We start from the raw sequence: 14,510 nt of genomic DNA, 5'->3' as shown, positions 1-14,510 counted from the left end.
TGACTATACTACCCAGAGCAATCTACAGAATCAATGCAATTCCTGTCAAATAACCAATGACATTTTTTAACAGAACTAAAACAAAAAATCTTAAAATTTATATGGAGACACAAAAGACCGCAAATAGCCAGGGCAATCTGGATGGAAAAAAACGGAGCTGGAGGAATCAGACTCCCTGACTTCAGACTATACTACAAAGCTACATTAATCAAGACAATATGGTACTGGCACAAAATCAGAAATATAGATCAATGGGACAGGATAGAAAGCTCAGAGATAAACCCACGCACTTATGGTCAACTAATCTATGACAAAGGAGGCAAGGATATACAATGGAGAAAAGACAGTCTCTTCAGTAAGTGGTGCCGGGAAAACTGGACAGCTACATGGAAAAGAATGAAATTAGAACACTCCCTAACACCATACACAAAAATAAACTCAAAATGGATTCAAGACCTAAATGTAAGACCAGACACTATAAAACTCTTAGAGGAAAACATAGAAAGAACACTCTTTGACATAAATCACAGCAAGATCTTTTTTGACCCACCTCCTGGAGTAATGGAAATAAAAACAGAAATAAACAAATGGGACCTAATGGAACTTAAAAGCTTTTGCACAGCAAAGGAAACTATAAACAAGACGTAGAATCTAGAAAAATGGTACAGATGAACTGGTTTGCAAGGCAGAAATAGAGACACAGATGGAGAGAACAAACGTATGGACACCAAAGGGGGAAAGGGAGGGGGGACGAATTGGGAGATTGGGATTGACATATATACAGTATATATATACATATATACAGTAATATGTGTAAAATAGATAACTATACATCTTTATGTATATATACATATATACAGTAATATGTGTAAAATAGATAACTAATAAGAACCTGCAGGGACTTCCCTGGTGGCGCAGTGGTTAAGAATCTGCCTGCCAATGCAGGGGACATGGGTTCAAGCCCAGGTCCGGGAAGATCCCACATGCCGCAGAGTAACTAAGCCCATGCGTTACAACACTGAGCCCGTGTTCTAGAACCCGCAAGCCACAACTACTGAGCCCGTGTGCCACAACTACTGAAGCCTGCATGCCTAGAGCCCGTGCTCCGCAACAAGAGAAGCCACCGCAATGAGAAGCCCGTGCACCACAATGAAGAGTAGCCCCTGCTCACCACAGCTAGAGAAAGCCTGAGCGCAGCAACAAAGACCCAATGCAGCCAAAAAGAAATAAACTTAAAAAAAAAGAACCTGCTGTATAAAAAATAAATTAAATTAAAAAAAAAGTTGTCACTTTGATTAGATTTTCGCACTTGTTGGCTTCCATGATTCGGTTTGGCAGAGAGCCAGGCCGCTCACCTGGGTAGTGTAGGCATTCACAAAGCAGCTTTTAGAAAGAGATGACTCAAGTGAAGCATCAGCTGCTGGCTTCTGCCAACTTCAGAAGACAAACTCATTTGTTGCCTTTTTTTAGGCAAAAAGCTATTCTATTCAGTGTTTCTGATGGTGGGATATAATTTTGTTATTAAGGGCCAAAGAAAAAATATAAAGTATTAAAAACAATCAATCAAATAAAAGGGGGCTAATATTTATTTAGCACTTGCTTTAAGCCAGATACTCTTATATATGTTAATTCATTTAATCCTTTCAGCAACACTATGAGATGGGCATTATTATTCTCATTTTACAGATAAGGAAAGTAGGATTAGATGGCTGTTATATAGCAGAGGAGGGATAAAACCCAGGCCTCAGTGGCTCCAAAGACAGATTAATAGTCAGAGGATCTGGGTTATGTCAAATGCTTTATGGTGGTGCTTTATGGATGTGGGGATAAAGACACCTCAAATAATTCTTTAGAATTAATTACCTCATACCAATGATTCTCAAAGTGTGGTCCCTGGACTGGCAGCATTGGCATACGTGGGAACATGGTAAAAATGCAGATTCTCAGGCCCCAATCCAGACCTGCTGAATAGGAAGCTTTGGGGGAAGTGAGGAAGGCAATGCAAAGGGCAGACCAGCTGCCAGAGTTGCCGACCTCTAGTGTTCAACTGTGACAGAAATAAACCTGCAATATTGTCAGTTAACTCAGGTGTACTCTTCTCCAGGGAGAGCAAATTGGTCTCCTATTCCATGCAGCTAATAAATTCCTCATTATGAATTTCAACATGTGACAGGAAAATAATATTTGTTATTTATAATGTTCTGATTCCTTCTTAAGGAAGACTGATCCTGGTAACCAGGAAAATTTTTGCTAGCTTAAGCACGAGCTCATCACCATTTGTCTAATGGCCTCTTATCTTCCTACTCCTCCCTTGATGCCTGAAGGATCAGCAGTACAGTACAGACCTCTGAAAAATCTTATTCATGGATCTTCTTAGATCAGATTCCCTAGAAGCAGAGCCTGAGTTGGGGATTCCTGTGCAGATGATTTATTGAGGAAGCACTCTCAGGAGAAGAGAAGCAAGGGAAGGAGGTTAAGCCTCAGGGAAAGCTAACCAAGGATGTGGTCTCAGACAGATACTGGCTTCAGCCTAATCCCCAGGGAAGCTCTGGAGCATGAATTTCACCACAGGGTTGGTCCTGCCTAGAAGGATGAGAGCCAAGTTTTTGTACACCTCTCTATCAGTTACTCACTGACTGTGGACTGCAAGTAGTGGGATGAGGGTGAGAGTGTAACCTCCTGGGCTAAGTGGTTCCTGATGGCTGAGGGTAGCAAAAGGGGCAGCTGTGAGCCATTAGTATCCAACCCTGACAGCAGCTGGGGGGTGGGCGAACCCAGGTTAATAGACATCTGGTTGAGACACCAACAGCATCTACTACATGAATGCTTTTTGGATCACTGTTCACATCCCTGAAATCTGTATCGATCTCTGCTTAGGTGTGAACTCTCCTCTCATCTGTTGGCCTCATAGAATCCAAGTCCTGGACCAGCCAGTTTCCTATTCCCCATTCAGCCATTGAAGTAAGTCAAGTCAAGTGGCTACATTTGTAGGATCCCAGATAGTTCGCAGAGGGTGTTGAACACATGCATTATCCCTCCCTGTAGAATATCTTTCTATCCTAGGAACATTTTATTGTTATTTCCTGTTTCCTTCTTTTGTAAAATGAAGGGATGATCTGGATCATTTCTAAGCCTCATTCCAGTTTAAAAATTCACTTGCCTAACGATTTTGCTGCAGAAGGCAGCTGTTGTACCTGCATTGCCTCTGGGAATGAGTTTCACAAAAACATGGATTAGAAACTAAGTCCAGTGTCATTGATACAAGTCAGGCACTGTTCAAACTGTGAAAAGATTTAGTCCATATAAAGGAGTGCACTTCCACTTGTTCTGACCACGATTCTTTTATCAATAATTGATATTAAATTTACTGGATAATTATGAGGGATGAATTACTTTAAAATATTAGAGAACTGCAGAGTTGATTGCAAATTCCTGCCTCAATGATCTGTGTCATGTGTTTGCCACACAAAAATTCACAGATACTATCATTTCCATTCCCAATATTACAGTGCATCAGCACTTAAATTAAGGGCTTCAGGAAGGTTTCACAATGGCAAACCAATATATCATTGAAACTCTGGCAGAAACTGAGGCAAAACTGCAAAAGTATCACTGAAGTGTCCCTATGTGTCTCCTTTTAATCAAGTACAAGCTGATATTGAAAAAAATTCCTGATGGAAATAACTGAAAGTAGGTCTACCCCGACCAGATACTGGCCCTTTGTGTGACTTAAAACAAAGCACCTATTCAGGTTTATAAAACACTGAAAAGTGTCCCCTCTCGCTGGACAACTTACAAAAATGTCATTCCTTCCTTCTGGCTGCAAGGCCTATAAGGAGGCACAAGCCTTGGTATCTGAAGTGCAGACCGGGTTTTAACCCTTACTCACACCTTTTACCTGAGACCTTTGCACAGAGTACATCTTGCATGTCAGTATATAGTGTTCCTGGTTGTAGGTGTCCAATCATTGTGACTTGACCGGTTTTCCATTCTTTGATATGACCTTTCGTATTTGTCATCAATCCTACAAAATTGCTGAGTAGCACCATGTCTGAAGACATGCTGCAGCTCATCTCCATTGATGAGACTGTCCAAGACAAAAATGCCCAAAAAAGAATGTGTTCTGGACACCCTCTCTGTATGTATTCTTCATTCCTTTTTATCATATGAGAAGATTTGCCTTGGAACTTTGGCATTGGACCAAGAGGCCCTCACCATGTTACTGAAGTTCTAGGGTCGCTTATTTGTGTAGGAGCTCTAATGTGGCATTGCCATGCTAATCTATGCAGATCTTTCTGCCTGGGGGTGTTACAATAGTCAAATTGTTAGCACAATATTTGTTCGAATATCTGACATTGAATTATTTTTCTAAAGTTCCTAGAAACATCACTGCAGGAAAAAAGAAAACAACTGATAATTCTTCCCCTACATGGAAATCATTGCAGTGTAATTACATGGTGTTTTTACTTCCATTGTTACAGTGGAGAAAGCCTGGAAGAAAGGAACTCTTTGACTAGTTATATTAATTAAGTCGATAGGATCTACTACACCAGCAGCCCAAGGGTCATTGCTGGAGTTTTTGTTAATCTCTGTCATTACAGTAGTTACACAGGAAAGGGAGTGAGGGAGAAAGGGGTAAAAAGAAACAGGAGATAACATACCTTTGGAAAAATTAATATCAATACTAAATCTTCCTTCCCGGCTTTCTTTATTCCTGACAATATAAATAATGTCTTCTTAAGATGAAAAGTTAAGAAAGCAAATAAATTCCTACAGGCTTAGGTTGAGAACAGTGTTAATTTGTGTGTTCGTAAAAAAGAAAGCTTTGGGGAGTTTTGAGGTAAGGTAACTACATTTTGGCAAGAAAATGATACAAGTTCTTTCTGATTGAGGGAAGATTATACCTTCTGTTTGGTTCAGAGAATAGCCAGTAAAGAGATGAGAGCTCGTTACCGTAGGAGACTGTTTAGAAAGTGGAGTGATACTCAGGAGTATGTCCTTTGTGTGCAGACTCACGGCACCTCCTAGTTAAATTGTTCTTATACCCTCTGCCGAAAGAAGATAGTTCATGAAACTCCACACTTTCTTTCTTAAGTGCTCCCAATAAATTACCATAAACATGAAAGTCACCTTTGATATTTACTAGAAAAATTGATTTTTTCCTATAATATTACGAGCCTTCCTCCATCTCCCTACTAAATATGTTTTATTGCATCTTCATTGCACATCTGATTTGTAATTCATCTCATACTCCCTCATTTAGGTCATAGCTATCTGCTGAAGAATAGCAGTCAGCCAGCCTGGAAACATTCTTCCAATAGTAGAAATGGAATATAAAGGTAATTACTTTTCTTGTCCTCTGTAAAATATGTTACTTTTTTAAAGTTTCAGTTATTTAACATTTGAACTAAAGATTTCAAATTATATCATAATAATTCAACAATACACATTGTGTTCATCCACAAGAGACATCTAGCTTTAATTACATAATAATCCAGTAATGAAAAATTTTATTATCTTGAAGAAAAATTAGAGGAAAAAAATGGACTAAATGTAGCAAGTAGTAGAATTATGGAACTACCCAGTGTGTGGTGTGATTAGATGCGTGACAAGCACAAACATGAAAAAATTAAATTGGTCCTGCTGGAGAATTTGAACCTACTAAAATGTCACTAATGGATGTTATATTCCTAGCTAGGTATTCATGGTTTTACCACTTGTTCCCAAAGGCTTCTGTAGGCTTGTAACATTAAGTATTTATTATAGAAAAGAGATGTGTGCTCTTGAAGGACCCTCCTTCCACAAATGACTAGAAAAAACTCCAGCGTTTGGACATAATTATAGCTGTTTTTCTAAGAATTTCATCATTTGCCTCCGTAAGTGAATGTCTGTCTACCTCATTTGCCTGAAAATTGTATTACATAAGCAAGACGGATCATCTGGCTCCCTTGTTGGTCCTAGGGGATATGAACACAGCCCACAAATCTACCAGCAGCTGACTGTCTGGAAAATGTTTACTTATAAATTAGTGTGGGCGATAATTTATTAAGGTAATAAGTGTAGATTACATTTAATGGCTTAGGCATTATGTGTTATGAACACAGTATTTTATGTTTAGTTGAAGCAAACGTATATGATTATGAATATGGTACCCAAATGTAACTCAGAAATTGTGAATTAGAAAGTTTAAACGAAGTTAAGCCACGTGTTACAGTGCATCAGCACTTAAATTAAGGGCTTCAGGAAGGTTTCATAATGGCAAAGCAATGTATCATTCATCTATACCCCGTATCAAGATTTGTTTATTTCTTCGATTCTCTTCTCGTTCCCTCATAAACTGACTCGTTCTGTTACTGAAGAAGATGGTTTCTCTCTTGAGAAGCATCACGGCATTAAAACTTTGGCTTCTGGAGCTGAGGCGAGTAATCTGTCAGCAGGGACACCATGACAGCCTGGGATGACACACAGAGAAAGAGAAAGAAAGAAATGGGTAAACATTAGCAAGAGTCTGTTTAGGGACCTACGGAAGAGGATCCGGGTTGCAGCTTTGAAGGCCTATGGTTGAAATGTGTTTTCCCGAGGAAATGATAAGGGGACGGTTCTGAACTAATATTTATTTTTATTTGGATAAAGGGAGGTCAGGAGGGATCAGGGTGACCCAAATACATACACAAACACCGTGCTTATTTAGGCCTCATGCCAGGACTAGTGGGGGAGAGAGCTGAAGTGAGATTCCAAGGTGGTAGCCATGATTGGATTTTCTAGTCATAGTGAAACCTAGGTATTGGCTGGTTTTAGAGAAATAGAATCCCTCCCATCCTTGTGTTTACACTGTGGTTTGGCTACTTGTAACCTAGAGAAGGTTAGAATAAATCAGATGTAGAGTAGTTAAGATAAATCATTTAGGTTAATGACTAATGTCTTTCCGAATCTGGGTCCTCATGAAAGAGTGTTTATAACCAAGAGTACAGCTTCCCATTAGGCTGGCAGCTACAAATGGGAATTTTCACCTTTACTCTTCCCAACTTCCACAAGAATGCCAATAGTAATAAGATCAGAAACAGTGATGACAAATGTTGATTGAGTGCTTGCTATGTACCAGACGAAGTGCCTTATCATGTGTTAGTCGGCTAAGAAGTATTTGCCAGGCACTGTGCTAGGTGCTACAGTGAGGCAGAGAGAACTGTGCCTTATCCCATGTAACGCAACAACCTTCTAAGGCAGCTTGTGTTATTATCGCTTATAGGTGAGAAACTCAATCCTGGAAACAACACAGAGTACAGAATTGGGTTTGGACCCAGGTTTCTCTGACTCCACTCTTAAGAGGTAGTTTTACTGCCATTCAGGTACTTGCTCTTGCTTTTTGACCAAGCAAGAGCAGGTCTTGTCTTTCAGATGTGCCCATTGAAAATATTTATTGAAGAGTTACCATGTGCTGGGCCCTGTGCTGACTGCTTTATGTGCATCGTACTATTATGATCCATTCCTACTATGTGAGGTAGGAAGAGATATAAAATACAGATGAGGAAACTGAAGCATAGGTATTTTCCTGAGTGGTGGTAGTAAGGGGTGGATCTGGACTTGCCTGTCCTGGACCTTGACCACCATTTTCATATGAATAAACTGGGCTTAGAGGAGTTATGGTACTTTCCCAAGATCACACAGAGAGCCAGAATATTAACCTGATTTCCAAAGCCTGTGTTCTAGAACCAACCAGTACTCTGTATTGCCTTCAGGCTACAAGAATGTATTGAGCACATATTTAGGGTATTTGTCAGGTACCCTTCTAGGTATAATGAAGGACATTACAGACAAGATCAATGCTCTTATGAAGGAGCTTTCATTACAGGGAGGGGACAGGCAAGAAACAAAAAAGAAAATATCAAGGAGTGATAAATGTCATTAGAAAATAAAAAACAGGATAAAGGAGGCTGGGGAACCATTTAAGAGAGGGTGGCCAGGGAAGATCTTGTTAAAGAATGACATTTAAGTTGAGATCTGAATGGCAAGGAGAAAATAGAAAGGTCAAACGCTGGGATAAGAACATGTTCCAGGAAAATATTTTAAGCTTTTTTATGGGTTCCTGGGATCACATCTCAGGTTTGGTTTTGTTTTTAATGGTCACTGCATATGTCAAATTTATTTTCAAATATTAAATCTTAGAAAGTCAGTTAGGAATGGAGTTGCCAGATTTAGTTAGACACATACGTACATATATACATACATAAATAAATAGGCATTTCAGATAAACAATAATTTTTCTTAAACTATAAATATGTTCCAAATATTGCATGGGACACGTCTATACTAAACAATTATTTATTGTTTATTTGAAGCTCCAGTTTAGCTGGGTATCCTGTATTTTATCTGGCACCCCTAACTTGGAGAGAAGAGACGATAAAATACTATGAACTACGTTCGCAATAGTGTTGTGTATCTAAGGGTCATCACGATAGCAGTGCTTTGAAGTGGCAGATTTTTTGCAGGATCCCTTTAGGTTACTTCAGCTCCACAGTAAAATTTGTAGGCAGAGGAAGAAACCCACCTGACTCTTCATGAATCCTACAGCCTTAGTAATTATTGAAAAATACAAAAGGTAACTTTGTGGGAAGGAGAGCATGCATGTCCGTGTGTGTGTGTGTGTGTGTGTGTGTGTGTGTGTGTGTGTTTTAAACAAAGGGATCAAAAGGCCTGTGCCCTATGGAGAGAATGATGTGATTACTGGAGTGTTCTGAACAGCACTGCTGGAAATCGCCCAGCAGGAAGGCCTTAAAAAGCTACTGTGAGTGCTGAAAGAGTATACTTTTGCTTTAAAAATATTATATGCTTTTAGAACAAGCCCTTCACCTTATTTAGTTATTACATTAGTCATTATGGGCACCTCAGAACTTGAGGATAGATTGTATCTTTCCTTCCTTCTTCTATCCTGATTGTAAATGAAATTGTGTATGTGGAAATCATTCTCTAGAGAGTAGTGCTATCCAATAGGACTTTCTGCCATGATGGAAATGTTCTATGTCTGTGCTGTCCAATACAAATAGTGTAGCCACCAGCCATATGTGGCTTTTGAGCACTTAAAATGTGGTTAGTATGTCTGAGGAATTGAATCTTATATTTTATTATCTTTTAATTAGCTTAAGTCTAAACTTAGGGACTACCCTGGCGGTGCAGTGGTTAAGACTCCACGCTTCCACTGCAGGGGGCACCGGTTTGATCCCTGGTCAGGGAACCAAGATCACACATGCTGCACGGCACAGCCAAAAAAAAAAAAAAAATTAAATACCCACATGCGCCTCGTGGCTACTGTATTGGATAGGGAAATTCTAGAGGAAAACAAGTATTGTGCCTTTAGAACATCCCAGAAGACTCTATCACAGCAATGCTGAGCCTAAATGCCATTCTAAATAAGCTGTCTAAGAATAATTTCTTTGCCTATGAAATAGGAATTTAGACTAGACAATCTCTAAGGTCTCATCCCTCGAAAATGCCATGCTTCTATGAATTGTACAGGCTATGTGGGGACTGCACAGTGTTCACTTTTTTATCTCCAGTGCCTGCCAGAGGGCCTGGCACACAGTAGATGTTCAGTATATGATTGCTGAAATGAACTTAACTCAATGGGACTGCCAAATCATCTGGCTCAGAGACATAAAGAGGACAGCATGTGTGTCACCAACCCCCTTCCAGAATCCACGTCAGGTCTCACTAGTCAGTTATGCCACTCTTTCCTTCCAAGACCACAGGCAGGCTTAGAACCTTCTGAACATAGGACTCTAAGTAGCCTGTTAATGAGATTGAGGACCTAAGAATTAAAATCACTTGCCATCTATATGGCTTGATCTGATTATTTTATATGTGAGGAAACTGGGACCCAGAGAGGTAACACTTATGCAATATGACACAGCTGACAGTTGTGACATCAAAGACAGTTATAGAATTCAAGTCTCCTCACTCCCAGTCGAGTATTCTTTCTATTTTAGATTCTCTACTTTCATTTTAATATGACTATGCCTCTTGTTTTCTTTAAAATATATTTTCCCATTAGGGAAAGGAAGATGGGAGATGGAGAGATGGTGGTAGGACTTAGATGGTGGAAAATGGGTGGGCATAACATTTCACTGTGTGTATGTATAATATATACACTCCAAACATTTCAATTATGTGAATGCATTAAGTACTTAATTTTTTAAGTAAATTCAATTGGAAGATGTGCATAGTAAGCTCTTTAAAAATTCAGATGTGAAGAGACTCTTCATAAATGATATTTTAGAAAGCTTACTTTTAGTTTCCCCCTCTGAATTTCAACAAAGGACCTATTTTAACAGATTTGGGTTGAAAAAAATGTATCTTTGTAACTTCAGTCATCCTCTGATAAAGAATAGAGCCTGAGGCCTATGTTTCTTCCTGAGGTATATGGGTTGGAGAGTTCACATTTCTTTTTTCGTCATCTGGATCTTTGCTCCTCAAAATGTGGTCCACAGGACAGCAGCATCTGCATTACCTGGTTGCTTGTTAGAAATGCTGAATCTTGGGCCCCATCTCAGACCAAATCCAAATCTGCACTTTAACAAGATCCCTAGGTGATTCAAATAGACATTAAAGCTTCAGAGGCACTGGTCTAAATGACATGACAGTTGCCATTTTGGCCAAAGTTAGTGTCCTGAGGTGGCAAGCTGGAAGGTACAGTCAAACAAACAAACAAACAAAATCATCCCTCTTGTTAGATATGACAACTTTAGGCCTGATACACAACTTTTCATTGCAAAGGGAGTCATGATTGGCTTCCAGTCAGCTATAGTAGAGCTCAGATCTCTGCTGGTCACTGCATTAGATCAACAATGAAGATGATGATGGTGATGATAATTATAATAACAACATTTACAGTGCATTAGATAACATACTAAATGTTTTACATGCATTATTTAATGCTCACGATAACCCTATCTATATCCATTTATAGATTACATAAATAATTAGCAGATAGTCCTTTCCAGCTTGTTTTTATCTACTCCGTATACTGAAAGCTATAAACTACATTTCCCAGACTCCCTTGTAGCTGGGGTGCAGGCATGCCACTCAGCTGCATCTTGCAGCCATAAGTGAACAACATGCAGTGGAAGCCACCTCTGGGAGATTGGATCTTCTGGTTCATATGCAGGTGGGGGAAACTATAATGGACTATCTGGCATTTAGTTTCCAGGGCATTAGGTACCAGGCTATGGGTGCCTGTGTCAGTGGTGTTTTGGTTACAAAACAACCACAGTGTTGCTGGGCAATTTTCCTGCCTGTGTTGTTTCTGAATATGTGATATACAAGAAGGTTTCGCTGCACCCTCTTTCCCCAGAGATTCTGGGAGGTGCCTAATATCTTTTAGCAAATTCCTTTTTATTTCTCTACCTGAAGGGGACTCTATTGTTTGCCAGTAAGACCCTGGCTGGTATAGTAATTGAGATCAGTTAAATCGCTAAAAGATGGTGGTACTAAATTAGGGCACTGGAGTATTCCGTTTTCCAGAAAAGACAATGGTGTTTGGGATATTGTAAAGCAGAGATGTGAGGTTAATATTTCCTAGAATAGTGGTGATGAAGATGAAACTAGTGGCATTTTGTTAAAGGGACCAATAATTTTTAAGATTAGTCTTGCTGCAATTTTGGAAATGTTCTATGCCTAAAAACAAACGTGTCTGTGGGGCTAAAGCCAATAGAGAACCAAAACAATTATCTAGGCAAGGAGTGAAAGAAAGAAAGGGAGGAGAAAGGAAATAAGATTTCTTTGAATGCCCACTTTGTGCCAGGCACTGAATTAGGGGCTTCTATAAACATTAACAAGGGGATTTTTAAATTATTGTATAAGAATTATACAACTTATCATGGTTGGCAGGCAATGGTGGCTCGTGCTCACACTGATCAAGAACAGTAAGAATTTTGACTAAAATAGATATATTTCGATGGGGGTCAGTTTTACTCCATTGAAAATATACTATAAATGCTTTAAGCAATAATAATCTATTATGAACTTTCTGGAAAAAAAGTAGACGCCACCTGAGCAAGTAATGTACGTGGGTAATCCCAGCTGCTTATTATTTACCAAAAGGCATGAATGACCAAGTAGGAGGCCACACAGAGAATTCCCTCTCCTCCAGTCACCTTTTCTTGCTTACCATGATTGTCCACTTTCTGTTTTCGGCCTCTGGGAATACAAGTGATCGTGGAGAATAAAACACTTCATCGTCCACTTCTTCTGGCTTTCTGGGCAAGCAGTGTAAAAATGTCCAGTCTGAAGCAGCAACTTTAGCCATCTAAAGAAGAGATGGGGTTAAGACTGTGTTTTGACTCTTATATGTGGCTATCACATTTGTCTTCTTCACAGTCAGAGTCTCTGACTCTGACCCGGGGTCAAAGGTCAATGCAAAGAGAGAGATAAAGGGGGCACAGTGAGGGTTTAAGCTCAAGGCACCCATCGGAAATGTATATGGTACTTTCAACTTATGGAACTTTCTAGTCATTTTTTTTGATTTGGGAGATCACCACTCCAAATTAAACCACTAACTCAGTTTTCTGGTACTCTGTCTAGTGAGTTGATGGACACTTGAGTAAGGAACTCTACTAGGGTAATATGTGGCTGATAGCAAAAGTCACCAGTTACACCCCAATGTATTTTAAAGGTTGCGTTTACGTGATAGTGTTATATTTTTAGCTTATCTCAAAATTATGGTCTTTAGCACTTGAAGCATACTTCATTACTAGTTAAAACAATTTTGAAAAAGAGCTCTGAGATAGGAGTGCATTAAACAGGATTATGGGCACTATGCACTAGGTGGTTCATTCTTCATGCAAATGTCCTAGTAATTTTAATTTTCTCTAACAGTTAATTCCTGAAAATTACATTTTCCCATCCATTTTCATCATTCACTTACAGATTCAAAACTACATTCCCTCATAAATTATTACCTTAAAATTACTGCCTTTGTACTAAATTTTTTTTGGTTTTGTTAAAAAAACAATAGAAAATAGGCAAAGGATAATATGATATAATATGAAAGAATATTATAGTTTATAGAAAAAGATATGGAAATGGCCAATAAACATGAAAAGATGTTTAACTTCATTAGTAATCAGAGAAATACAAATTTTAAAAAGCATGAGATACAGATTTTTAAAAGTCAAAAATGTAAATTGCAACTAAGAACGGAGAGAGTGTAGAGGGATTATAAATTGTCAATCCTTTTTGGATGGGCAGTTTAGCAGCATTTCTCATATTTTCAAAAGTATATACCACTTCACGCAGAAATTCTTCTCCCTAGAAGGAGGATTCTATTCTCTAGTAATACCTGCACAAAGAAATATATATATAAAATGATCTTCATTGCAGCATTGTTTGTAATTGGAAATAGCCTAATTTTTCAACAGGAAACATTTTAGGTAAAATATGTTCCACTCATACTTTGGAATTCTATGCAGCCATTAAAAAGAATGAAAAATATCTGAATGAATGGACAAGAAAATCTAAGATTTGTTAGGTGGAAAAAATAAGTCACAATTATATGTCTAATCTACCATTTATGATAAATCATTAGGGGTGGAGGGGTGTGTGTGTGTGTGTGTGTGTGTGTGTGTGTGTGTGTGTTTGTAGGACTATGTAAATACACAGAAAAGGTCTGCAAAGAGACACAAAGGGCAAAGAATTCTGATGCGTCCACCATTGTGAGAGGGAAAAGCTTGCTTCTCTCTTCTGCCTGGGTTTCAATTCCTTCATCCCAGACAAAAGTGTCTTTCCAAAGGACAGAGCTAATCTTCAGGAGGAGAGAAATCACTGGGGGATACAGTCAGTGAGTCCTTTATAGGGAATGAAGGGACAGTCTGTTCTCCCCAAAGTGAATGAGTGATTAGATGATTCTGGCCTTTATGAATGGAATTAATGAACCTTAAGAGAGGCATCAGTTTGTACCTTCATTGTAACCTGGTAACCCTGGAAAGCCTGGAGCCGCTTTTTCTTCTCCTCTTCTTGCCCCATACTTATCCAAGTGTCTGTAATTAATACATTGCCTCCACGAGCCGCTTCCAATGGATCGTTCATCAGTGACAGCTTGGTACCATTCTGGCATACACGAGCAAGCCGGTTAAAGAACTTCACAGGACAGGGAAAGACAGTTACACCTTTACATATAAGAAGCATACCTCCTTGGTATACTGCTCTGCCAACTTGGTTATGCTGGGATCAGGCTCATAACCCTGCAGGGGGAAGAATGAACTCTGATTTAGATAGTTTTCTTATAAATGCCTTCTTATACATGCATTATTTTCCTTTCAACAATATCCCTGCTCTCCTTCCTGTTTTTGCTCTAAGTTGTAGCTCAACCATGTTCAGTAGAATATGATGTTGACATCTAGAATTTCAAACCTTAATGGTGCTTTGGGGGAATTTAAAAAGGTAATCAATTGCCCCATTTGTCTTTTATTATCTTTGACCTCTTTCGTCATAAAGACAAATGGGGTGTGGTGCTTTCCAGC

General features: G+C 39.0%; 2 protein-coding genes across 5 annotated transcripts in view; one reads left to right on the top strand and one right to left on the bottom strand.

The window, feature by feature from the left end:
• The window catches only part of RPGR (retinitis pigmentosa GTPase regulator), a 268,015-nt gene that overhangs the window by 114,621 nt on the left and 138,884 nt on the right, over positions 1-14,510 (top strand). For 2 of the 4 annotated variants that reach the window (XM_049704787.1, XM_049704778.1), the window contains exons 3-4: positions 2,878-2,961; positions 5,264-5,339. In XM_049704787.1, coding sequence (XP_049560744.1) covers positions 5,327-5,339 — 13 coding nt within the window. In that variant the 5' untranslated portion in view covers positions 2,878-2,961; positions 5,264-5,326. The remainder of the gene's footprint in view (positions 1-2,877; positions 2,962-5,263; positions 5,340-14,510) is intronic. The other 2 variants (XM_049704786.1, XM_049704777.1) reach the window with 1 other exon arrangement.
• OTC (ornithine transcarbamylase) overlaps positions 5,383-14,510 on the bottom strand; it is a 56,722-nt gene continuing 47,594 nt past the window's right edge. The window contains exons 7-10 of the mRNA XM_004281343.2: positions 14,178-14,231; positions 13,948-14,097; positions 12,161-12,298; positions 5,383-6,452 (exon numbers count right to left, since the gene is read on the bottom strand). Coding sequence (XP_004281391.1) covers positions 6,393-6,452; positions 12,161-12,298; positions 13,948-14,097; positions 14,178-14,231 — 402 coding nt within the window. The 3' untranslated portion in view covers positions 5,383-6,392. The remainder of the gene's footprint in view (positions 6,453-12,160; positions 12,299-13,947; positions 14,098-14,177; positions 14,232-14,510) is intronic.

The sequence above is a fragment of the Orcinus orca genome, chromosome X, assembly GCF_937001465.1.
Source record: "Orcinus orca chromosome X, mOrcOrc1.1, whole genome shotgun sequence".
NCBI lineage: Eukaryota > Metazoa > Chordata > Mammalia > Artiodactyla > Delphinidae > Orcinus > Orcinus orca.
This window is presented reverse-complemented; position numbering and strand designations above follow the sequence as displayed.